Source organism: Saccostrea echinata, unplaced genomic scaffold (genome assembly GCF_033153115.1).
Source record: "Saccostrea echinata isolate AGI-Se365-2 ecotype Australia unplaced genomic scaffold, CSIRO_AGI_Sech_v1 ptg000057l, whole genome shotgun sequence".
Taxonomy (NCBI): Eukaryota; Metazoa; Mollusca; class Bivalvia; order Ostreida; family Ostreidae; genus Saccostrea; species Saccostrea echinata.
In genome coordinates, this window is record NW_026889806.1 from 5,609,305 (window position 1) to 5,637,255 (window position 27,951).

At 32.4% G+C, this 27,951-nt stretch overlaps 1 protein-coding gene across 1 annotated transcript; it reads right to left on the bottom strand.

The window, feature by feature from the left end:
* On the bottom strand, positions 1-26,056 carry LOC133174083 (ATPase family gene 2 protein homolog A-like). Its single transcript, XM_061309126.1, has 16 exons — positions 25,861-26,056; positions 24,563-24,680; positions 22,462-22,614; positions 22,281-22,339; positions 19,329-19,901; positions 18,937-19,066; positions 18,694-18,750; positions 18,477-18,600; positions 16,306-16,443; positions 8,177-8,294; positions 7,530-7,663; positions 6,787-6,996; positions 5,436-5,569; positions 4,832-4,958; positions 1,513-1,677; positions 1-737 (listed from the first exon to the last, which is right to left on the bottom strand). The coding sequence occupies exons 1-16, from the start codon at positions 26,054-26,056 to the stop codon at positions 561-563; spliced, it is 2,613 nt and encodes an 870-aa protein (XP_061165110.1). The 3' UTR covers positions 1-560.
* Between the last annotated feature and the right edge of the window lie 1,895 nt (positions 26,057-27,951).

Here is a 27,951-nt window from a genome sequence, read left to right on the forward strand (position 1 = left end):
TTTGGACAAGTTTGTTTTTCTCAGTATCACATTCTTCATAGACATCTTTTCTCTTTATCAATTACTGATTGAATCGTGACTAACAAAGCTTAAAACTGTCATTGCTTGTAACTCTTGTATATGACACAGCTTGTAACTGACATAGCTTGTAACTCTTGTATATGACACAGCTTGTAATTGACATAGCTTGTAACTCTTGTATATGACACAGCTTGTAACTGACATTGCTTGTAACTCTTGTATATGACACAGCTTGTAACTGACATTGCTTGTAACTCTTGTATATGACACAGCTTGTAACTGACATTGCTTGTAACTCTTGTATATGACACAGCTTGTAACTGACATACCTTGTAACTCATGTAACTGACATAACTTGTCACTGACAAAGCTTGTAAATGACGCATATTTACCTGAAATACTTGTAACTCAAAAAACTTGTAACTGACATACATGTAATTTTCTGTAATGTGAACAATGCTGATGTTCAGCTTAAATAATGTTAAGTTCTTGAAACACACTGTATATATATATATGGTTAAGATGTTTAAAATACGATGTCAGACAGCTTGTAGACCACTGTTCAAATGATAATTCTGGTAGAACTGAATAAGCTGGTCACTGATTCGAGGCCTGACCACTGTCAGGGCTTTGTCAAAATGTCTCTGCTCCACTTTCTGACTCTGAATGTCTTCCTGAAGAGCAAACATAGCTGCCTCATGGCATACTGCTGACACCTGATGGTGACAAAAAAAATCGCTGCACTAGCTAATACATGTACATTCAAACCTCGTTATCTCGAACTTTATGGGAGCGAGAAAAAACTTTGATATATCCGAGGATTCGAGATATCAAGGGTAAAATACTTAAAGAATAAGTGATTAGGACTTCAAAATCACTTTGAAATATCCATCGTTTTCGAGATATCAGTGTTTGAGATACCAAAGTTCAACTGTATGTGAATTATAAAACAGCCTTTATCCATGTAGTAAACACTGATACAGAGAATAGACTGGAACATTTAAAATGCATTGATATATCTGTGGTTATTTATCTGTTTTTCTTTCTATTCAGTTAATCATTCAGTTTCTAGCTTGGTAAAAAAATTTTATTCTAAGCATGATTTCTCCATATGTATATTTGCTATATGTGTATTTCTCTGTAGTGTTATGCTACTAACCAGCATGCTCTGAGAAGACTGAGCTCATGTAGCTCTTTTAGTCTGTTTTTTTTTGTACTTTAGGTAAATATGTGCTAGTATGTTTTCTGATTTATTGTTTGCTTTGACATCAATTCCATTATATTTCACTAAGTTGCTAGCATATAAAAATTTTAAATTGTTCTATTTTCAATAAAAGTTGCCATATCATTCAATAAAATATAAAATGATAGAATTCTGCACCTTTGTATAATTTACAAAAATCTACCAGGTTTAATTCAATCAAGATAAAAAAAATGTAGAAGAGGAAATATTTAATTATAAAATCCTATATCAGAATCCATTACATTTACCTCAGCTCCCGAGTATTTCTCTGTGACCTTGACCAGTCCGTCTATGTCCACTGTGTCCCCCATTGGCATTCTGCTCAGATGGATCATAAAGATCTTGTGTCTTGTGGACATGTCCGGTAGGGGGACATATAGAATTCTGTCCAGTCGACCTGGTCGCATCAGAGCCTGGCAGGAAATACAACAAAGCTTTGTACAGTGTCCAACAGAATATCAACAACATTTACAGATAATTAATATAGGTTAAAATTAAGATTACTTTTACAAGGTTAATAAAACACAATCAATTAGTAAATAGATGATCATGAAAGGGGGAGTTTCGATAAGGCTGCTTATCGGCCCACTTATTTTCATAAAAATAAATTTCGTTTTATTTTTTCAAAATTGGTTTAGAATTCAAGATATATATGTTAATTTTTGTTATTTATATTCCAAGAGTTTATATGAGATGAATTCACGCCGTAGTTGGCACATTCTTAGATGTACCCTCAAATGATTTAACATTAGGCTAATGGGAATATATAAGAGGGTGGCATTTATCAATCGATGGTTAGAATATGAAGTGCATGACGGACACTCACCTAGTTTTCTTCAGTAATTAGATATACTCTGCACACTAATATCTTAAAATATGATGAGTGTCGCGTGTGCACTTCATATCCAAAAATTGAAAATTGTCTAAAATTTGCATATCTAAAATTAGAAGCTCCTGGTTACTTGATCTGACGCCGTGTAAAAATACAAAGCCAAAAGTAGCATATTTTTTCTAAACCAAAGAGAACTCTCGAAAATATTAACATAAGAAAACATAATTGTATCCTATCGTTATTTCCATACTTATTTCGTCGCCCGCGTATAACTATAACGTCACATATTTAGCTCACCTACACGAAGTTGGAGGAGCTTCGTTATAGGCGTTCCAGCTGGTTATTAAAATTTTTTTTTCATTTTCTTCATATCATCAGAGTCGCCAGATCTAGTGTGTTTTCTTGTCATCTGTCGGGTTTCAGATGCTGCATTTTCAGTTAAAGAATGTCCAGGTTAATGTTCTTAAAGCAGGTTAATGTTTATGGAGCAGTGCAGCTATAAGCACTTGTTGAGAAGACGTGCTTTATGATGCATCTTCGGATGCACACTGTCAGACTTGCTTCAGACGCTAGATCTGACTTACATTTTCTTGATGAATGCTCAGGGTATATATTTTGGAGCATGTCTCATTTTCATGTAACTATAATCCCTATCTTGAAGAAATATGCACCGATGATGCTACAGATGCCGGATCTTACATTTTCCGAATGACTGACTGAACTAAAGAGAAGTTTGAGGATTAGTCCATTCATTAACCTTCTTTATCAAGGATATGTTTATAGCCATTCCTTTGAATAGAAACTCTCCTCGCTTCAATCTGTTAGAGAAGGTTCACATATAATTCCGTGCGGTCTACATGTAGGGAACGTAGATTACTTCTAAGACTGGATGTTGATTTGTACGTTTCTGCAGGATATGATTTAACTCATACATTTGGTATTTACAAATGTATTTTAAATTGCGGCTATGGTCTAACAAATCAAATAGTGACTAGAGTTGGTGAAACAACATAAGCATCAAAAGGAAGTTGGGAAGCGCGAGGAATTACATATAGGTCCTCGCTTGCCTGAATTGTCTCATTTTTGCTGAAAACATAATGCACCTCTTTATGTGCGTAAATACTTTTAAGTTTAAGAATGAATAGAAGACATGCACTCAATGTATTTTAGCTTTTTTTTATCATTTGGCTATTTATTCACGCATTCTGTAAGCATTAGCAATAATAGTCCACTATCGGCACACCAAGTATAACCTGGTTTCCATTAAAAATTGAAAATGCCCTATTTGAAAAATCATTGAAGCGGAAGAAAATGCAAACTTGATCTACAACTCAAGTTTAGCACATATACCAAAACAAAAATCAGCTCAATATATGCGATTTTTTTTTTTTAGAAAAAACAATACAAAACAAAAAACGCCGAACCCCCCCTTTTTTTAAAATTTGTAATATTCCGTCAAAAATCAATGAAGCAGAATTTCAAACTCGAATTCCAAACTCTGTTTCTCATCAGGATACACTATAAATACCAAAGCCAGCTCAATATCTGCAAGCGTTTAGAGAAAAGTGCGAAAAACCAAGTGGAACAGACTGACAGATAGACAGAGGGACGGACGGACAAACAGGCGGACAGACGATGAGGAAACCTATAGAATCCTCCGGCTTCACCGGTATGGGACTAATAATTACAGTCTTGATAAAATATTTTGACTGGTAGTAATACGCTTGGTATTATTAAATACAATGTACATTACAGACTATGATTCTTTTACATATACTTTAAAAATATAAATAGCTGCATTTTTTAATCGTACCGAATTCCGAAATCTACTAATTTCAAGAATTTTTTTTTAAAATTCAATTTAATGCTATTACGGTACATTTTATTAATACTATATTTAGCACAATAACTTTAGTTGACAAAAATGTGTTGCAAACAGTGTCAAACACCTGTCAATGACAGTTTAAGATTATCTATCTCTTGTCTATATATCTTTACATTTGCTTTTCTACATACGGGAAAATGTAATATATTGATTATTAAGTCTAAATATAAACTGTCGATTAATTCATTTTTTGAAAATTCCTGTCTTTATTATTCATATACGTTTTATATGTTACATTCATTCTCTTTAAAAGAAGAGTTACAATTAAAATACGAGAAAAATCTTGCACCTTAAAACGCATTCAAATAAAATAAATATCATTAATTTTCTGTAAAGAAAAATATTGAAATTGGTTATTTGATGCCTTTATTCACATTTGTAATATTTCATTTATGATTTTGACGTTAAATAAACTCCATTACCCCCTTTAAATATGACCCCTCCAAAAATTTAGGAAGAGGGTATACTTAAATTTTTAATTATCACGTGACCAGAAAATGTGCAGTATAAATTTTTTTCATATTTTTAGGAAGATAACACTTTTATCTACAACATATCACAATTTCATTACATTTCTTGAGGGGCCGAAAAATAGCCTTATCGAAACTCCCCCTTTGATTTTCTGGCTGCTGTGAAGCAAATTTGACCATATAATGGTATTTTTGACAACTTTCTTGATGCAATGTATCTTTTTTTTCTTTCATGATCAGATAGATCATGTCTTCCTTAACCCTTTCATTAATTTTTAAAACAATACTTTTTGGACATGTTAATAATTAATGAACATATTTCTTGCACATTATAACAGCAGTATCATGACAAAAAATTATAATAACACTACAGGTCTCACCTTATCAATCATATCAGGGCGGTTTGTAGCTGTTACGATGGTGACGTCTCTTAGACTCTGGACTCCATCTATTTCTGTCAGAAGCTGGGCAAGGACACGATCCCCAACATTACTGCTGCCCGAGGAACTGGACAAGGAAAGAAGACACAATGTTTACACATACACTGTTTATCTACTGTATTTATATGTACTATAAACATCAACGTATCACCTGATGTAATAACCTCAGTGACACTATTTAAAGGAAAAAATCAGACTTCTGCCTCCAATTGCTTTTTACTACATGTATAACATGAACATATCTTGTACAATAAACCCTACTGATTTCCATAATCACATACTATGTCAGGAACAATTTTTCTGGTACTCATTTGGTATGATATTTTTTTGTTAAGTAGACAATTGCATTATCCTGACATATGAGCCTGTATAAGACTGTCACCGACATTCAATAATTTTAATTCCAAATACAATGTACAAGAAAAGATACATTTTCTAGATTATGGTTTGCTCTGCAAGGTGAAAAATACTTCAAAATAGATATATTTTGTAAATAACCTTTTTTTCAATCAGTACATGTATTTCAATTTTTGAACATGCTTACCTGCCCCTTTCTACGGCCAAAGCATCAATTTCATCAAAAAAGACAATAGATGGAGCAGCAGCTCTGGCTTTTCTAAACACCTCCCTAACAGCTCTCTCTGATTCACCCACCCATTTACTAAAGAGCTCTGGACCCTAGAAATATCCAGGTCCAATTTTAAAACAGTGACTCTCACCCATTCTTATTTGGTATAAAGTTATAGACAATGTTATACTTCTTTGTTTTACTTTTTTTTTTGTTTTTAAGAAAAAAAAAGTAAAATGAATGCACTTTAAAAATTTATTACAGTACAATCATATGACAATATTTTTTTATCTCTTTTAAATAATTTGTAATCGGCATCAATTTTTTGTTTAATTGGAAACATGTGGCAATGATGTGCCTAATGGGATAAAACTGTTTACTGTAAATTGCTGTTGTAAGCACATCGTGACAATTTTGATTAATGTTAATGTGTAAATCAATCAGATACAAATAGCCAAAACTGTGATCATATTTCATCACTGAGAATAAAATGTTAAATACAATGAATGGGTAATATTCAGTTCATCCATCTTAGTTGTAACAGACTGTAGGGTTTGCAGGGGTTGAATTATTAGTTAGTTCTGGTACAAACAACTCAAAAGTCCTTCATCTACAACTTTAAGAATTTGTTCACTTAGTCTAGCATATAAAACGGCAGAATTTGAAAAAAAATATTAATGTACAACTTCTAATATCAAACTTTAGGAAAGAAAGACAACTCCTCTTGGCCCAAAATGCCCTGTGGTTAGAATTTGTTATAGCTCTTGGCATGTCAATTCTTGAGATCATTCATCAAAACTGGCACATTATTAATTTGTTCAATGGTAGCTTTTAGCAATCAATATTTAATTTCATACAAGTACCATTCCATCAAACAACAGATGTACACGCTGCTTTAAAACAAGCCCATCTCTTTATAGGAGAGACCGGTATATCAATATTGTTGACACTTTATGTTTCACTTATAGGAGATAGCGGTATATCAATATTGTTGACACTTTATGTTTCGCTTATAGGAGATAGCGGTATATCAATATTGTTGACACTTTATGTTTCGCTTATAGGAGATAGCGGTATATCAATATTGTTGACACTTTATGTTTCACTTATAGGAGATAGCGGTATATCAATATTGTTGACACTTTATGTTTCACTTATAGGAGATAGCGGTATATCAATATTGTTGACACTTTATGTTTCACTTATAGGAGATAGCGGTATATCAATATTGTTGACACTTTATGTTTCACTTAGGAGTACAGAAATTTCTAGCACAAATTAAAGTCTCATCACTCACAAAAAATGTAAATGACCTGCTAAATCTTACCTTCACTGCGAGAAAATTGAGCCCACTCTCTGTTGCTAAGGCTTTTGCAATCATGGTCTTAGAGCAGCCAGGGGGCCCATACATCAGAATTCCCCTGGGAGGGGTAATCCCCATTCTCTGGAAGGCCTCGGGATGTCTGAGGGGCCACTCCACAGCCTGTCTAAGCTTTAATTTGACCTCTTCTTGACCCCCAATGTCTGTCCAATGAACCTATAAATACACATTCATTGAACTGGAAGCTGACATAAAATATCTGAATTCAGATTACATTGATAAATGTTGTTTAGTGTATTATAATACATGATGTTCCTCCTTCAAATGAATTCAAATGTCAAGATTGCTTCAAGGATTTGATTACACATACTGTCCTCTTGTCAAAAAAATGATAACTGATTAAAAAAAAACATTCTGCCATAACATCATTTAATAAGCTCCCACAAGCTACATGTAAATATTTTTTATAAAAGTCATTTCATTTGAAGTCAAAAAATGAATTTTTCAATTACTGTACATCTTGAACTTTACTTTCATATTTTTATGATGCAGAGAGTTTTTCATAGCATTAATATTGTCTAATGATGAAATATTTACAAAGTAATTTTAAAACCCCTTGCTTCAATAACTGTTCAGAGATCACATCTTTAGTAAATTCCCGAAGTTATTTGAAAACAAAAAAAAAAAAAAAAAAAAGAAAAAAAAAAGACTTGCAAAATATCAGCCATTGATTGCATTCTTTAACCTACTTTTGGGATTTCCAGCTGAATTTCTCTCATTGCACTAGGCTGAATGGTTGTCATGGCAGCAGTGACATCATTTAGATTCAATCTGCTATCAGAATCTCTGCCTTGGAGTTCTCTCTTCACAGAATTTATTCTGGCTGCATTAATTATATGAAGTGTAAATATATTTCAATTTCACATTATTTCTCATTTGTTAACATTTTGATATCTTTTGTTTTTTGTTCTTTTTTTGAAAATAAAATATGAAAGAAATCTTCAAAAAAAAAAAAAAAAAAAAAAAAAAAAACCATAGAAAAATCATTTTGAATCCTTCATGTGTCAAAACAAAACTACTGAGCAGGACTTTTAAGACATAATCTGTCGTAAATCCTTAAATCTTCAAAAACACCTGACATCCTCTACAGTTCCAAATACTCATAATCCTATTTATGAAGTTTAAAGATCACTTAATATCAAATGTCTATGACTACAATAAGAATGTTATTTTCATAGATAAAAAAGTAGGAGTAAAAAGAAATATTGGAAAGGAAAGTTACTTATTTTCAATAAGTACTTAATAACACTGTGTAAGACATAGTTAAAAGAAACTGTGAGCTACACCCTTATCATTAGTTACAGGGTATGTATTAATGAGCTACATGTAGATATACCTTGTTGACAGAGATACAATAGATCTGCTCCTACATAACCATGTGTTGTGTCTGCTATCTGTTTCTTGTCGTCTTCACTCAAAATGTGTGGACTATCCCTCAGTAACTTCTGTAGAATCTAAAAAAGTAACTGCTAAATAACCCACTGAGGAGATTTTTCAAACAAAACACGTTTTCATTCTACAAGTTACTTAATGAATATTTTCTTCGTTAGTTAACCATGACAAATAAAAAAATATATAAGCATCTGTTATAAATTTTATTAGTGGAACACACACAGTGATTTCCTTGTAAGAAAAGAAGAACTTAAGTACCAGTCCACATAAAAATCAGACAAAGGGTGATATATGAGGGTTCTCAGAATTTGATGATTTTCCACACATAGATTTGTTTTGAACTATGAACAATGTATGTAAAATGAAAAATGTTTTGAGTCATGGTTACCATGGAAACCCGGCCAAAGAAATTTCCTTAGCAACCGGCAATTTTTTCCATGTTGATGGACAAAAATTCACCTATCTTTAAGGCTTAAAATAAAATTTTAATACCATGAAAATTATTCTCAATTACTGGTGTAATAAAGATACACATTTAAAGTGTTTTAATAATGCAATGAAAGAAATTTAGGTCTTAAGTTAGTTCTTTGCTAGCCATTGGAAGGTACATATGTTTTGCAATTTCTGCTGATTCAGCATTTTTCGTGATTTTGGCAATAGTCAAGGCCAAATTTAAAAAAAGGCCAGATTAATACAGCTGTTGCGTGTATTTCACATAAAAGCAGATGAATTTCTCTTTCAGAATTTGAAGTCAAATCCATGGGCCTTTTTGAAAATCAAATCTGTTGCCTAGCAACAAATATGGGCATTTTGATACATAAAATGAGAAACAATGTAAAAAGTTTACGGAAAAATCAAATGAATTGTTATCTACAAAAACGAAAAACAAATCTTAAAATAGTAGTATTAAATTTGGACTTCCTAGCAAATTATTGAATATTGTATAATTATTTATCTCCATAGCAACAACAGGTTCTCCATAGCAACGGGGCAAAGAAAGTCAATTTTGACATGTATTCATGTAATCTTATTAATATTTATTCAAATTAAGTCAGAAAAATGTCGTTGAGCAAAATTGACAATGAAATGTTGGTCTTATTAAAGTTTATTTTTGGTATACTTAATCAACCCATGGCAACTATTACCAGTACATGACAACCAATGTGCACTATGCCTCTTGTAAGACAGATTCTTGTAAGACAGATCTGACTTTGGGATGATATTGTTTGTGATGGAAATGAATATTCAATTAATGTGTTGATGATTGTATATGTTGAGAGAGCGGAAAGAATATAAAATGTTCTATCAGTCATGGCAACATGCAATTTCCTAATAATTAAGCCATGGCAATATGCAATCCCCTTAGCAACTAAACATAAAAACATAAAAATTCATAATTCACCGAAAAAACATTCCAGTTCAAAGTAGGTATGAATGATGTCGAATGGAATGTAAAACAAATTCTGCAATACAGACAACTAAAGCATGTAGCAGGTCTTTTCAAAGTATTTTATTGCTTTATACACCTTAAGTAACAACACTTGAAAAGTTAAGAAGAATTAATTTCATTAAGAATGAATGTAACAACAAATCTCTTTTTTTTTACTCCCACTTCGACCAGTGCATGTACCATTTTAGCCCTCTGTGTAAATTCAGAAGTGTAACTTATTAAAGCTCTCTAAAATGAGTTGATCAAGATTCCTCAAATTACTGATACAAAGAAGATCGGCGAACAAGGCAAGCGAAGTACCTATAGTGTAACAAACATAAAGGTGAAAAATTAAATCTCAATTACAAAATTTTCTTTGATATATCATCTAACATTAAAGTATACTTTATGTAAAATTTCCACAATTTGCAAAAATCTCACGAAGATTGAAATTATTTGCCTATGAAATAGCATACACACACACTAAAGATGGCAAAACGATCATTTTCTCATACTATAACACAATTTTTTTGATATGAGTGGGTCATCGCTCCATTTTATTGAAAGGTTACTGTCAAAGTTTGCATAAAAATATACATTTTTGGTAAACAAAGACAAGGAGCAAAGACCCACTATACCTTAAAAATACACTTTTATGACACAACATTCGCATCCTCTAAGAAATACTTTAAGTCCATTTAGTCAAGGGTCATATCACAAACATGATTTAAATGCCACTATTTATCAGGAGTTGTATAGCGTAGTGGTTAGAGCGTTGGTATCAAAGGAAAATGATACTCAGGATTTTTATTGCTAGGGGGTTCGATCCCCATGAATACCCCATTAATTTTTAATATCAGTATAATTTTTGCCGGGAAAATTTTCCTCGGAAAAGTTTTATCATAATTTCAGGAATTTCAATAAAAAGAAATTTACTAATACTAATTTCACAAATTGAATTTGGTTTTTTACATATCTGAAGCTATAGGCATTCTGCACGCCTTGTTCACCTACTCCTTACATCTATCTCTGATCTGTTACCAAAATAAGGATTTATTACATTTTCAACAGTGAAATATTGTGATTTATTTATTGAATAAAAGTGATATTCTCTCACAGTGTGAAAGGATACCAAAATGATATTCTCTCACAGTGTGAAAGGATACAAAGTAAGTAAAAAATAATTTCTGGCCTGTCATAATATAGAGATAGTAACTAACTATCTTGATAGAGCTAAAACTACAAATTTCTTCCCAAATATGTTGCTAAAATCCATGCTATGTAATGTTTTCAATCTCACAACTGCTAAGCTATGACGTCTCAACCGCTCAACTACATGTATGACGTCAAGCCTATGACACTGTGTTAAAAAAAGACAGAGGCAAAGGGAAAACCACAGAAAATGTAATAAACAGAAAATTCAATATTTTGTAGATGAATATGGAATTTATTTCACTCGTGAGACAGAATTTTTTAATATTTTCACTCGTGCTTCGCACTCGTGAAAATATAAAAAAATCCTGTCCCACTCGTGAAATAAATTCCATATTCATCTACAAAACATTGAATATCTTCTATGTATTCCATAAATAATGTTTTTCATGTAACTTGTACACACACAATAGGTGTATTGTGGATTAACTCCTAGACATGTGCACGATATTATGGGCATAGTTTCAATGGCTGCATTTCATCTCCGGAATTTTTTGAAATTTTCATCTTTTATTTCCAACATTTTAAAGTTTTTATCTCCGACATTTTTTCAAGTATACTTTTCTGCAATGAAAGCAGGATTGAAGACTTCACTTATGAAAAATTTTAATTAATAAATCATGGAGAAATCATTGAAATCCAAATAATGAGTTTTGCTTGAAGCCAAAATAATGATTAAAAAGATTCCCTGAGACACATGTAAGTATTGTGAACTTTCGTCATCTCCTTTTTTAAATGTTCAGATTTAAGTTTGAAATCAGATATGCTAGGATGGAAATTATAAGGCATACAGAAACCAGTCGACGTAAAAACAGGCCCATAGGAAGCAATTTCAGTTGAGGGGGGGGGGGGCAACCAAACACTTTCATTTGGGAGGCACTATCAACTACCAAAAATTCCTTGGCAAAAAAGGTCATCAGACATTATTATTGAGTACGCACAAACATATTGTAGCGAAGTTTTCTATAGTATTCTATATATTGGCAAAATTATTTGGGGGGGGGGGGGAGGGCACGGGCCCCCGTGCTCCCCCGGTTCCTATGGCCATGAAAAAACCATCATCGTTGAAGGGACTCTCTGAAGACAGAAGAATGTTTTTATGTTTTTAAAAACAAAGACATCACATATGCATGTACATGCAGCACAGGGAAAAATGCTATAAATCTTAATGCTACCTGTATAAATGTATTGTATTATATGTTTTTATTTATATTTTGAAAACGTAGTTTGAAATTAATTCTTTAAAAATTCTATTTCCACCTATTTGGCTAACATAAAATTGCCAGAAAGATATCCTGCAAATATTCTGGAAATACAAAAAATTGTCGGAAATGAAAAAAAAATTGTCGTAAATGAAATTAAAAAATGTCGGAAATGCTATGCAATATACCGGAAATGAAATGCAGTGAAAGAAAAGGTAGAGATTAAGTGAGCAAGCACATAAAATTATACTCTATACACCTAATAAAACCCTTAACCCTGGTAATGTTGATCTAGCATATATTGTGTTCATTTGAGATAATTTCTGTTTTTCAAAAGATCAGATATAAGCTTGTATCTTTTACTTGTTGTTAAGAAGCTGACATATACTTTTTTGTCTCTGTGTAAATCCAAGTTATTTCATATCATGGTCTTAAGAATTGGATGAAGTTTAAAGGGGGGGAGGGACAAGTGGAAAAAACAACCTCGAATTTGTTACATGTACGTAGGCGTCTATGATAACCCATTTTAAGAAACATTTGAATAAATGTAGGGAGACTTTTTTTCAATGGAGTATGCAACTGATCTTCATTGAATGTAAAGATATTAAAATATACCACAGAAGGAACAATCAACTATGTTTATTAAATATTTACATAAATTATAAAATTGCATATCACTTCATTTTGTACAAATTTTTAACATCCAGTGATTTAAATACATTAAATGTATTTTCGGGGCTTGCCGGAAAGGCCTGAGAAGATGCCATTCGGGGAAAAAATCTTAAAGAATCTTCTTCTCAAGGACAACAAGATTATAAGTATATTGATAACCAAGCACCTCATTCAGTGCAGATTCAGTTTGCCAAAATCATGGACCCGATAGGTAATTTGGCATGATCATATTAATTTAGGAAAGGGTCATTTCAACTTCTTAAGAATATATAGCGAAAATATTCAAATAACAGCAGGAACAGATAGATTCAGGTGAGACTTGTGGCCCATGACCCCTTATTTTACAAAAAGAAATCCTGGAGGGAGATAAAGTTTTTAAGTGAGAAATTCAAAACAAAAAAAAAAATTCAAACGTAGATAAATAAATAATGCATACAATAGCAGATAAAAAGCAAAAACAGAGATTTAATACATAGATTCCCCTAAAACGTTTTGTTCCATATTTTAAATGTATGATATTGTTGGTTTCAAATTTAATTTCAATTTGTTTAACACAACCTGTTTTTAAGTCTACGTTATTCTTTTAGTCTTTCGAAAACTTTAAATCCCAGTCACATTTCCAAAAATGACCAATGGCCGAAGTTTTTTGAAACAAAAATAGGATTCTTCGGGGGACAGTCGGCAGTTCATCGGGTGTTGTCTTGTCTGATTTTGAGTTCTTCTTTTTGCGTCAACCGGCCAATTTTGTGTCTGTCGGGACAAGTTATACTTTTTTCTGCGTTGGTGGCCGATTCCTTCAACATTGCTAGGATGGAAATTATAAGGCATCATTGTCAATATAAGGATCATTGTCCAACCATCGCAAGACAGTTTGTCATGTCGGTCATAGGTCGATCGACATTTCAGGATTGGGTTTTCATAAAATGTCAGCCGACGGTGAAAATCAAACAGCGGCTCAGCAAACGATGATCGGGTAAGGGTTGGCCTACTTAGCGATTTTTAACATGTAAAGGCATCGGTGTTCCTAGGAATTAAAAGGACATTGGCAAAGTTCCTGGTAATCGTATAGAATTTTTCAAGAACTCTTGAGTAGGTTTAATTGTATTAAACAGGCTATATTCTGGATTGTTTAACCTACCAAGCCAACCTTCCTTTTTAGATTTTGTCATATCAGTGTTTTTGCAATTCTCAATGCATTTCCTACCGGTATGTAAAATGTTGATAAAAGGGACCTACATAATTTTTCATCATAATATTTCTCCAAAACCCACTTATTTCATTTAATTTTTGTATTATATACATTACTGTATCTTCATTTCCTATGACTTATAGATATTTTGACTGAAAATGTATATATAAGGCATGAACATACCAGCACCGATCTTTTTTTTTGGAGTTACTTCCCTTAACAGCTATAATTACATATTATTCATAATGGTCAAGAGAGTCAGACTGGTTGATTGATTCTATCATTTAATTGACTAAATTGATTGAAACACATTGTTATAAAAATATTGGCATGGATTTATTTCAATTTTTATTCGTTGTTACTAAATGCTGCTTCCTTCATACAACATAGGAATTGATCTCAGTCTGTCTACCTTTCAGCATATATCACATCTTTGCTCTTCCCAGCATACTGAGCACAACTATGGTAAATGACGACCTGTTGTTCTTTGTCCCCTAAATACAATGTATAAAAAAGCCATTACTACTTTTCTTTCTTGCTGTATAGATGATTCTACCCATTGAAGGAAGTACATGTGCTTTTGTTTACCTCTGTCTGATTAAGTTTTTCAGCCGACGATACGATAATAATTTGGTCGCCCGACCATCGGCTTAAATCATTTAATAAATGTGACCTAAGTATTACTCGAGGTTATTGATGCATAAAACTCTATATTTAGATATGAACAAACATGTTTATCCTCTAACTGTTTGAAAAGAAAACTCTGCAATCTGTAATAAGTATAAATAGAATAATTAAATCCTGATCTTCCTACTCAATTTGAATCCTCTTACCAAATATTATTAGATACGTTTCCATAGTAACGATATTCTTTTTATTTATCTATTTATTTTTATGAGGAATAATTGTTACATTGTAATGCTTTCTTTAGTGATTATTTGAGAGTCGTACATGTATCCCCGAAATCTGTGACGAGTGCCAAATCTTTCAATACAGCGGTTACAGAGAATGAATCCCATACTGACAAAATTGCTGGCTATGTGCTAGGAATCGTTGCTATGGGATAAATGAGTACAAAAATATTTTCCTAAAACAAACACGACAATTTCAATTTTTCTCAAACACATTTTTGTGACTTGATTTAGATAGATTTTACAGGTTTACATGAATGTGTGTCAAAATTAAGTTTCTTTGCCTCGTTGCTATGGGGAAGTGTTGTTGTTGCTATGGAAATAAGTCAATGTACGATATTCAATAATTTGCTACAACATTTTATATTCTTTCCACCATCTCAGCATATACAATTATCATCACATTACTTGAATATTCAATTCCAAGACAAACAATACGATCCCAAAGTCAAATCTGTTTTACAGGAGGCATAGTGCACATTGGTTGTCATGTACTGGGAATCGTTGCTATGGGTTGATTAAGTACCACAAAAACTTTAATAAGACCAACATTTCATTGTCAATTTTGCTCAACGACATTTTTCTGACTTAATTTGAATAAATTTTTAATAAGATTACATGAATACATGTCAAAATTGACTTTCTTTGCCCCGTTGCTATGGAGAACCTGTTGTTGCTATGGAGATAAATAATTATACAATATTCAATAATTTGCTAGGAAGTCCTTTAATTCTACTTTTTTAAAATTTGTTTTTCGTTTTTGTAGATAACAATTCATTTGATTTTTCCGTAAACTTTTTACATTGTTTCTCATTTTATGTATCAAAATGCCCATATTTGTTGCTAGGCAACAAATTCAATTTTCAAAAAGGCCCGTGGATTTGACTTCAAATTCTGAAAGAGAAATTCATCTGCTTTTATGTGAAATACACGCAACAGCTGTATTAATCTGGCCTTTTTTTAAATTTGGCCTTGAATATTGCCAAAATCACGAAAAATGCTGAATCAGCAGAAATTGCAAAACATGTGTACCTTCCAATGGCTAGCACAGAACTAACTTAAGACCTAAATTTCTTTCATTGCATTATTAAAACACTTTAAATGTGTATCTTTATTACACCAGTAATTGAGAATAATTTTCATGATATTAAAATTTTATTTTAAGCCTTAAAGATAGGTGAATTTTTGTCCATCAACATGGAAAAAATTGCCGGTTGCTAAGGAAGTTTCTTTGGCCGGGTTTCCATGGTAACCATGACTCAAAACATTTTTCATTTTACATACATTGTTCATATTGCAAGAGAAATTTATGAGTGAAAAATCATCGAATTCTGAAAACCTTCATGTATCACTTTCATACAATTTTGTCTGATTTTTATGTGGACTGGTTCTTAAGTATTTACTGAACACTAAAAAGTACAATTACTCCAAGAAATCATTGTAATTTATTTAGATTACCTCTAGCCTCTCTTTAGCTGTGGGGACTCCCACCTCTATTTCTCTGTCTAATCTGCCAGGGCGACGTAAAGCGGGGTCTAGTGAGTCGGGTCGTACTGTAGACGCCAGAATCACCACAAACCGATCAGAATGTGATTTCTACAGTCCAATAAAATTAATGAATATTTATTAACAGCATAAAAGAATGATGCACTTCAAGGCCTAGAAAGACTAATTTTTTCAACATTTACCGAGTCTAGTTTGTTTTCTTTTTTTGTCTTAGTTGTAGTATGAGTTACATGTACCTCTCTTTTTCATGTAACATGGAATTACCAACTGAAATTTTTGTACACTTTATTTTATCACTCACTATAAGGTGTTAACATTATTTTTAAGAACTTGTTCATAAAAGATAATGCATAAAATGAAAATTTATCATAACATGAACTTTGATATGGAATTGAAGTGGAAGTTTTTATATATATTTAAAATTTTTTTTAAAAATATCTAAATTATAACAAATATGTATATACGAGGGGTTATCAGAAAGTTTGTGGACTGATGCGATAAAATTAATACTATGTAGTCTGTGCTTACGAAATTTACAAGGAACATTAACCATCAAAAGTTTAAGACATGTTGAAAATTTTAGCTTGATACATTGATAATTTGCCAAATTATCATATAATAATTTAATTTTGTTTGTATTCTAGCCTCTGATTGGTTAATATCCAAAAAGGAACACAAATTATTTCACTATACCCCCCCCCCCCCCCCCCCCGACAACCAACTGAATCATCTGTATCCATACAATCCTCTCATTTCCAGTCCTCGGGATTCATGGAAAATTCCAGATTCAATAAATGTACCTTTAACTTCAAACAATAATTCGATCTTACCACATGTAAACAAACAACAAGGCTGCTAGGCCTATGTATCAGTTTTTACCTCCCCTCGCTTCCCATCACTTCCCTTACTTCCGTTACTACGGTTGTATTATTGAGTGGCAAATTTGAACTAATAAAAAGCAATGAAATTTTACACCCATAGTTATTTAATGATTTTAAAATTAAATTATAAGGAATTACTCTAATTCTTGGCCAAATTATTCAAGTATAACCTGATTTGGGTCAGTTTACGCTGTTTTATAATCTGCTTCGCGGATTATAAAGCGTAAACTGACCCAAACCAGGTTATACTTGAATAATTTGGCCAAGAATTAGAGTCATTCCTAAAATAAAAAAGACATTATATGACCACCCGGCGCTGTCGCCGTTTAGTTTGTTGACGTCCGACAACGTCGTTGTTTATCAATGTCCACTCCCTCTATTTTATACACTTTACTTGATGAGATTCCTTGTAGTTAAATAACGATTCATACTGGTCTTGTTTATCTGATTTTACAATTTCACGAACAGCTGATTTCAATGCATATAATAAAGTAAATGGATCTATACATAAGGAACTTAATTATGCCAGCATAATTTTCTGGTTGGAATTTAATACCTACCACACATGTTCAACGTCACATTTCGACATGACTGAATTTGGACACCATGACTACAAATGGACATTAACTGCACATCTCTCCTCTCTCTGAATCTTTTTTGGCATTTAAAAAGAAGTGCTCTGTATGCATTTTCTTTCTCTGTAGCTCGTATGAACATTTCTTAGGTCTATGCTAGTTTTTCCAGGGGTAAAACTTTATAGAATGCTGGAAAAAGAAACTGTTCCCCTTTTTGACGTCATTTTCAACCCCTTAATTGTTTGGACATTCCATATAAATTTTACAATAAAACTTCATAGAACTTACAGAATGAGGTAAAAATTGCAGATTTTACGGAACAAGTGTGTCCTACCATATAAGTGAATTAACAGGATTTTGGGATGACAAATGCTCATATCTAAAGAGTTTTTCTCAGTAACACTAAGGTAGAAAAAACGCCATCTTCAAGGTTGCGCCGCCTGGACATACCATTGCTTACAAAACCATTAACAATTTATCAAAAAATTAAATTTATGATATACAGTTTATTATATACATAGAAAAGATTATACTAATTACCGTAACTGTGTGAAAATTCATTGATGTACCTTAAGCGGTTTTAATTTTATGGCGCTAGTCCACGAACTTTTTGATAACCCCTCGTAAATATACACTGAAACATCAAGGACAATATTCTGATACTCACAGAAGAAATGCCATCCATCAAGGTCAACAGAGTGGACAAGAGGCGACGCAGAGCCTCATTTTGAGTTTTCTCTCGACTTCCAAACATGGAATCAATATCATTCATAACAATAATACTTGGGGCTCTGAAAATGGAGCATAAACGCTAGGTTCATTTATACATCTCATTACAAGAATTCTTTCAGTTGTAAAATGACTACATTTGTAGAAATTCTTACCTTTCCTCTGCTTCCTTGAAAACATTTCTCAACTTGGCTTCTGACTCTCCATAATATCTACAATTGGTCATTTTATTTTATCTGATGTTTGATGTAAAGTTTTCTTGTACTTTATTGATTTCAATCTTGTTTTTAACTTTAATTTTTAATAAAATCTAAGTTCTAGTATAAAGCTTATACATGATCGATCAAATTGTCATTAAGGTGATTCACAAGCAAAAAAAAAAAATTTTCTTGACTCACTTGCTGATGATGTCAGTAGTTGATACAGTCTGTGTGAATATGTTCATCTCGTTACATACAGCTTGTATTAACAAAGTCTTTCCTGTGCCACTAGGTCCAAACACTAGAACACCACGAGGAGAGGGCAATCCTAATATAGAACACAGAAATAAACAGTAGAAAGTTAAAACTTCTCCAAATTCCTGCTATGTTCGCTTAAATGTTGTTATTTCTACAATTATATCTGAAATATTAACATTGTTCACAAGATAAGTCTACACTACAGATAAGTCTATTACCTCAATGGACAAAATCATGCAAAGAACAATAAAAGATCAATACTTCAAATCTTATCTATCTCTAAATAAATACTCTCAGCTAAGCTACCTACCAATATACCTAGTTTTACTTACCTGTAGAGCTGAACAGGTGAGGTGTTTTCAGGGGCTGCATTACTGTTTCCTTAAGGAGGGTAATCTGTGATGTCATTCCCCCAATATCACTAAACATCACAGCAGGAGTTCTGGACTTCTCTACCCCTACTTTATCTTCCCTTACTAAGCAGCACCTTGTTGTTGCAGAAATTCTGTAGATCTCTCCTACTCTCTGAGATGGCTGTTGTTTTACAGGAGTTTTGAACTGGGAAGTATCTACAGAGATATCTCCCTTCTGTGGGGAGACTGACGAGATGACAGAGTTATTCCTCTTTCCTGGACTTTCTCCGGGAGATTTCAGCTGCTGCTCTCTGTTGGGAGTAGAGGTGACATGACTATCCTGATACTCACTCTCATTAAGGACAGATGACTCATCTAAACTGGATATATTTAATCTGTCTACTTCTTGAGACAAACTAGTGACATTATCTACACTAAGGTCAAGGTCATTATCATTTTCTGTTACTGCTGTTAACTGTATGACCTTCAGCTGACATAGCTGTCCAAAGTAGGTCACACATATCTCACTCTGCAACATCAAACACTTGTGACCTAAAATATTAAAAAAAAAATCATATACAGTATATTCATAAGCTTAATAAACAAATAATGGAATTCTTCAGTTATTTCATCATTCAAAAAAAAAATAAAAAAAAATCAAAAACAAAACAAAAAAAAAAAACCAGGAAACTGGTGTGCTTTTTAAAAATAAGTTGATGATAAAAATGTATACTGAAAAAAAGATACTTACTGCATGAGAAATTAAAATTTCTTTAGGGAAATAAGCAATTAAAACTACTTTTAATTTAAAGTTGTACACTTAAATAAAAATGTAACCTTGACCACAGTGTCCTGCAATAATTTTTACTTACATACACTCAAGAGTAATATGGCAAACCATTCTTGACATCATTTTCATACACTCAAGAGTAATATGGCAAACCATTCTTGACATCATTTTCACAAACTCAAATATTTAGCAGTATAAATGGATAAGGGACACCACCATATTTTGTGGCGTTTGTATTAGGAAAGTGAAGAAGTTGAGTGTTTCAATGTCACACTATAGACTACACTCAGCCTTCAAAGCAGGATGACAGTTTGTAAGTCTGTTCTTATAAACAACAGCACAGCACCAAGATAAGGACACTTTTCTTACTCACTTCTGAAACAGTCTTAAGGTATGTCACTCGTGAAATTTGTTAGATCAAGGATTTTTTGAGAAGTATATTTTGGATAAGTACTCATATAGTATGACTCAAAATCGCAGAGAAAATGGGGGGTCAGTGTGCATCTAACTGAGCTACGTACGGTACAATTAATTTGACCTTTTTGCACTTCAATTGTAATTCTTTGGTTAATCACTTTAACCGTTATCATATTTTATAAGATGTAATCATAAACATAATCTTATTTTATGTAAAATAGTTTGAATATTTATCATTGAACAAATCACGCAAATTAATACGCGTAAATTATTGTGTGACCTTTTTGCACTAAAAAAGTCTCATATTTGGAGTATTAAAAATCTAAATAGGCAATAGAATATTTTCTTGTATCAAACTTTTTACAACTTAAGTGCTGATCAGTCAAAAGTATCGAGTAGTTTAAGATAATGAAAGAAAAAGTTGGGGTCAGTGATGTAAATTTTGAAATATTGGTCAAAATATGCAATTTTCAGGCAAAAAACTGTGTAAATTTTATCTTGACTTCCTTGATATATCTTCATTTCTTGGCAAAGTTTGTTGAGCGAAGGCGTAAATTTTGTTATAAAAATATAAATTGAGACCTATATTTAATATTCCAGGCATATCATAACGGAAAATATTCTCTGAGTAAAAGTATGTGAGGCTAAAGTTCCAAGATATTAAATTTAATAAATGTGTAGATTTGCAGAATTTTCTGCTAAATATCCTTCCGCCACAAGAAATAGTCCCTTATAAATCTTGCTTCTTTGTGAATTTTTGAGCAGTTTTTTAATTGAATGTTGAACATTTTACATTGTTTAATTTAAATATGTTATAAAGATTGAATTGTAATAAATAGTTTTTAAGTAAGAGGTTCTGACTGAAATTTTCTAAAAGGCTGATGAGTGACATACCTTAAACTGCTTTGGAAATACTTGCAAATACTCTTGGATGCAATAATGCTTTAGTCCTTAATAATTATCTTTAAGATCCCAATCAGTTCTCTTTCATTGCTGAGGAGATGTTTTATACAAATAATATGTCTAGCTTTACCTTTTTCTTTCTATTGTGAGAAAAAAAGTGTACATACTCAAATGGGAGATTTAGAGGGGGGATTCATCATGTTTTGTGGCAGAATAACACATAAACACATAAATACTAGACCTTTGGTTGTTGCCACTCCATAAAAGGCCATGAAGATATAAGTATCATATGACACCATCTTCCAGACTTATTACTCAGTTTGTGTTGCAAAATCTAGTTATACACAGGACAATGCTTGGCATTACATTAATTTTAACAACAAGTTGGGCCTTTTTTGGCTGGCAATATCACAGTGTTCTTTGAAATATCTCTATATACATTTATCTTTGTTATTTGCAAGACACATTTGGTGACATCAATAACTTCCAAAGAAGATCACAGGATTTACAGGGAACAAAACAACCCTGTGGTGTACTGCAAATTTGTGCAGCAACTCGCTTGCAGAGGACAAATGCTTCAAAGACCAGTTTTTTTTTATCCCAATAGCTGTGGACTGACAAAGTAAAATGATACAATGAAGAAAATTCACACAACTTTCTGTCAATTGTAAAAATGTAAAATCTTACTGAATGTCATATTAATACATTTCAATATCCTTTTCTTTTTCCTTTCATAATATTAACCTCTTTCACATAATTAATGAATTTTTTTCTTTGTCAAGTAAATTTTTAAAAAGCATCAGATTATAAACAAGACTTACAGAGAGAATTTTTCAGATATTTGACAAATTCCTCTATATCATAAAGTTGTTTCCATTCCCTGAAAAAGATGTTAACCAAAATACAATAATTACAATGTACTATGGTAACATATCATATTATTTTATACAAAACATTTTACACAGGTCAGTTGACTGCTATTGGACATTGTCCAGTTATTACTTTGGTTGAAATCTGGCCTCTGTCGCCCTGAGTGGGCTCTCTGTCAGGGCCTGTACAGTGACGCGGTCCCCTGTATTAAGCTCAAGCAGCCTCAGTAGGCTCTCAGTAACTGATATATTTGAGGACGGGGCACCAGACAATGGCCAAACTATCCTGTAAATCAAAGTAAATTAGTTAATAAATTAATTAAAGTTCCCTAATTTTAGACTGTTTTTATGTATAAATATAAACATACATAAATTTCTTACAAAAAAATTTGTCAAAAATTCTACTGAAATACAGTCAATTCATTAGCAAGAGGCCCAAGGGCCTTATCAGTCACATGAGTATAATACAACCCAGTAAAGGATTCACATAAAACATACATATATATTAGCTATATAATATAGTGTAGGCAAGTACACTATGTGTCAAACCCTGACTACTATTTCGGCATAGTACACACAAAGCACAATGCTATTTTTATTATTATGTTGACTGTTATATGATAGCAACAATTGAATTAAATCCCTTTGTACAGATGTACATATCCAATTGATAATTTTTCTGTACAGTTTTTAATTAAGCATAATTTGAACAAGCATTTTCCTTCTTCCCTGGAATGATGTATTAAATGTAACAAGCATTCTGAGAGTATTGCATTAGCAATACCAATCCCCTACCAGCAAGTGTAATCTGGTTCCCGTTAAAAATTGAAAATGCCATAATTCCGTCAAAAATCAATGAAGCGGAACGAAATGCAAAGTTCATCTATAACTAATCAAGGTTTAGTCACATACCAAAAATCTGCTCAATATATGCAAGTGCTTAGAAGAAAATTGTGGCAAATCCTTTAAAATTGAAAAGGCTGTAATTCTGTCAAAAATCAATGAAGCGGAATGAAATGCAAACTTGATCTATAACTTATCAAGATACACTCACATACCAAAAATCAGCTCAATATCTGCAAGCGTTTAGGAAAATAGTGCGGAAAACCAAGTCGGACAGACTGACAGACAGACAGACAGACGGACGGACAGCTAGACAGACAGACGGAGAGACTCAGAGGAATCCTATAGTCCCCTCCGGTTTCACCGGTAGGGGACTAATAATAATGAGTAATTCGTTTGATTTTTTTCCCAGTTACCACTGCCTTATCACCTCTTACAACGAATCTTTCTTGTTTCTCAAACATGTTAGATTATGAAGTCGTGTTGTGCTATGTAATGATTTTTTTTAGGTGTTTCGTGCAGTTTGACATAATTACAGATGGTTTTAAAGAATTTTAGAACAATAATGGAAAAGAAGGTTACATGACAACTATTTGGGAAAAATATTTTTGTTTATTTCTCCTTTAAAAGTGTCAAATATATGAAACTATGTTCATATAGTTCAAAATATAATAATGAATTTCAAAATACAATATATTTAATAGGTAATGATTTCTGTGACCTAATTTGTAGTGCATTTGACTGCTGATCTTGGAGTTTTTAGGGATCCCTGATGTGGGTGCTGTCAGATTTTCTCTAGGAAAAGAAGCCATGCACTATTTCAGCATATAATGCTTATGCTATATCAATCCTTTGTAAACTTGTTGGGTATTGACTACAATGTATATAGAGACAAATTTAAGTTACAGGAAGCATAATAATACAAAATAAACTGAAAGAAACAGAATAATCAGGCACCAACTAACTAAGAAGATTTTTAAAGATTGCATTAATTTTCATGGTTTTAGCCCCAACCCTAAGGCCCAGTGGATTAAAATCTCAATTTTTGTTTCCCTTTACCCATAGATTCTACATGCCAGAATTGGTTAAAACTGGTTCAGAGGTTTCCAGAAGAAGCTGAAAATATTCAACAAATACATGTATTGAAAATGCATTATTCAGTTTGTATGCACTTTTCCTGTAATTTATGTCACAAAACATTTAATTAAATTTCTTTCACTGAAAATACTACAGTAAGTTTTAAAATTAATTTCTCTGGAAGAATGTTCTGTCCAGATGAATTATTTGCAAAACCTACAAAAAACTTGTGCATTAGTGATTATTTAAAGTTTATTCTGATCTAAGAAGTAAGACCTAGGTACCTTAGTAAAAGACATAACAATTATACCTACCCAATATACTTCTCTTGAATGATGCATTCCTGACCAATGGACAGTGAACATAACTGCATCACTGATGGATGGACAAGGACCACATCATTTTTCATGGTTTTTGACACAGGTATGTCCACTGTAAACAGATAAAGAGGGACCAGTGCAATGCACTTATAGACATATGACAGATATACCAGAAAGTTATATAGATTATTGGGGTAGTAAATTTGGGTTTTACATGAATTTATCTCCCAACTGCCTCTCTATATGCATGACCTCTGACCTGGTAAACCCCTTCCACTTGATGTTCAGCGCTTACAACTCAGTCCTGGTCCTGATGTCTAACAGAATACACCTACTTGTGTTCTTCCTGTTTACTTGTTCCTTTGTCCCATGTTCCTTGTGTGTTGTTTACCCAGACTCATCATTGTTATATGTAAACGTATACATGTGTGTTTGCTGTTGCCATACTAGTGACTAACATAAGGCGCAAAGCCTTTATGACTATTGAGTTAGTATATTGTTTCTGAACTCTTTAACAAGACAATACATCAAGATTTAGCAGTGATATCACCATTTAGTAAAACAGAACAGGTTAGATGCATTTTCTTAATAAAATCATCCCTCTCTTAAGTGAAGGGCTGTGCAATAATATTCATATTCCGGTATATTGTGATTCGTTAACAAAAAATATCGTTTTGCGATACATTTTTCCAGTACCAATATACCGGCAAAATGCTTACGTTTGGGATTTCTAGAGTAAAATTTAAAATTTAAGATGTCGGAAACGTTTTCAATCATGCCAAACAGTAAGGTTGCTGTTCAATTGTTGCATTCTGTTGCAAAATTGGAGTGAAATCAACAAGATTTTTTTTTGCTACAATGTATTTATAATAGTTATACACTCTGCTTATAAATGGAGGTTAATAAAATAAGAAAAGAGCATTTTAATTGTTATTGATAATATTGTAATACACATCGCAATATAGTCAAAAATATCGCAATACGAAATTTCCAGCCGATACCCATCCCAACTTCAGTGTATATTGAATATTTACACACACATACAAAAAAATGAACTCAAAAATACAATTTTGATGAAGGAGAGAGGTGGGGGGTTGTAAGGTTGACTTCACTGCAACTAAAAGTGTGGAGGGGGAGGGGAGAAGGCAGCATTTCAATGAACATTTTCATACTAAATGAAAAGTAAAAGAGTATGTTCAGAAAAAAAAGATTATAAAAGGCATGAAAGAGAGTTGATCTCCCTGTTATTGAATTTTATCCAACCTACAATGTTCTGTGATTTACCCTGTTACCTGACGAGAGTGATACGACGCCATGAAATACTCCATCTTTTAGGAACGCGTGAGAAAAATCACCATGATTTTCTGCACTGGAACATTCAGTGACATGTGTTTTAAGATCCTTGGTATGAACTACACAGTGACATTGTATACATTCGTGAAAATCAACACGGTTTGCCTTTGACTTCGCAGAGCCAGAGGCAGGCATGGTGCTCAGTTGTCTACATCGGAAACTCAGTTATTCAAAAAATAGACAAAACCGAATGCGCTTAGTTTTCCGGATTTACACGTACCTGGCTATAAGTCACTCAAAATTTTATTTTTTCACTTTATATTTCATTGAAAAATGCATTTTTCTAAAATATCACTGCAATATTATTTGTTGCCCATTTTTATGACTAAAACACCATAAAATGTAGAATTCTTTGCAGTTTTCTTCTTATCATTTCAGAATAATTTTATCTGTAGGGATTGCAGTTGATATCACATGCCAAATGTGAATTAAGAATTTTAGGACTCATATTTGTTAAGAAATCATAGTAATTTGAGGTTAGAATTTTTTGTCTTGACGATTTAATAAATTATTCTTTATGATTAGTGTATCATTTTGTTAAGCAATAAAAGACAAGAAAATTTGAACAATTCTGCATGATTCAGTGAAAAAAATCATGGAAATTGACCTCACAATAAGTTTGTATAAAAATTGTTTTTTCAATGAAATATATAGTGTAAAAATGCAATATATTGTGACTCACTTATGACCATATACCGTATATATGCATAAAAAGTAACGTATACTTATATCAGGGACGTATATACTCCCTGCTAATATATTTTAAACTTAAAATGATCAGCTAACAATCTGCCAGGTTTTAACAGAACAATGCAAAGTTATGCAACATTACATAAACATCTCTTATTTAACTATAAAATGTCTCGTTTGTCAGATACAATCGCGATTTTGAGAAAAAATGTTGGGGAATCAGTGATGCAAATATAACCGGCTGTTTTGTAGAGTTTTCGTAACTTGTCTCTCCGCCTTGGTGGTCACTAGGGAATTAGCTCAACACTCGCAATATTTTACACATTTATTAAAGTTAATAAAATATATATTAACAATCTGAGGAATCGCCTTACACTGAGTATCAATACATGTAGCTCTCCATCTTAGCTTTGAGACTTTTAGATCCAATTACTTTATACATGAGAATTTCGCCGTCTTGGCTCCAAGATCTCTTCCTTGTCAATGATCTTTAAATGCATAATTCATTGTTTTACCTTTGCTGTGAATTTTTCTAATAAAACTTTATAATTTTTTTTGTCTTCTTAATTCAAATACATTTTGTTATATCTTTCAACAGTGTTCAAGTGAGGGTATATAAGAAATGGAGAAAATATACGAGATTTTTGCTCTGGATTATCAGAAATGACAAAACTTTCAACGCACAATGAAATGTAGAAGATTCATATTTATTATCAAGTTAAATAAAAAATAAAATAAATAAAATTAAATTAACCCCCCCCCCCCAATAATTGCTTTTTAAGTGATATTCGAATCTTGTGAGGATTAAAATCGGCATAGGTACTTATTTAAAAAAAAAATGTTTAACAGATTTTGTATAATATTTATGTACTTCTACATATATCGTTGCTACATTTAAGAAATTAATTTAATTTTTGAGAATTCATGAGGACGTGAACTACGACGCTTCACGCCGGCATATTTCATGATGCGCGCTAGAGCTTCATGATAAATATGCAGGCGTGAAGCGTTAGTTCATGTACCTCATGAACTCTAAAAAATTATAAATTCATATCTTATATTTACATTATTTTTCTGATGACTTGCCACATATTTTTGTCATTCAACGATCATTTTTTGAAAAAAAAATTTGCACTATTTTTTGACTTCAATTACGTCACAATGGAAGTTGATTCGATACGCAAGAGCATGCTCTACATATTAACAATTAATTTCTAAAACGAGATAAGTTATTAACAAACAAGTTGATGAAACAAGAATATCAGCTGTCTCGTTTAAAGTCGTCATTTCGTAAGTTCTATGGTCGATACAATAGCCTTTTCAGCAAATACAATTTATCA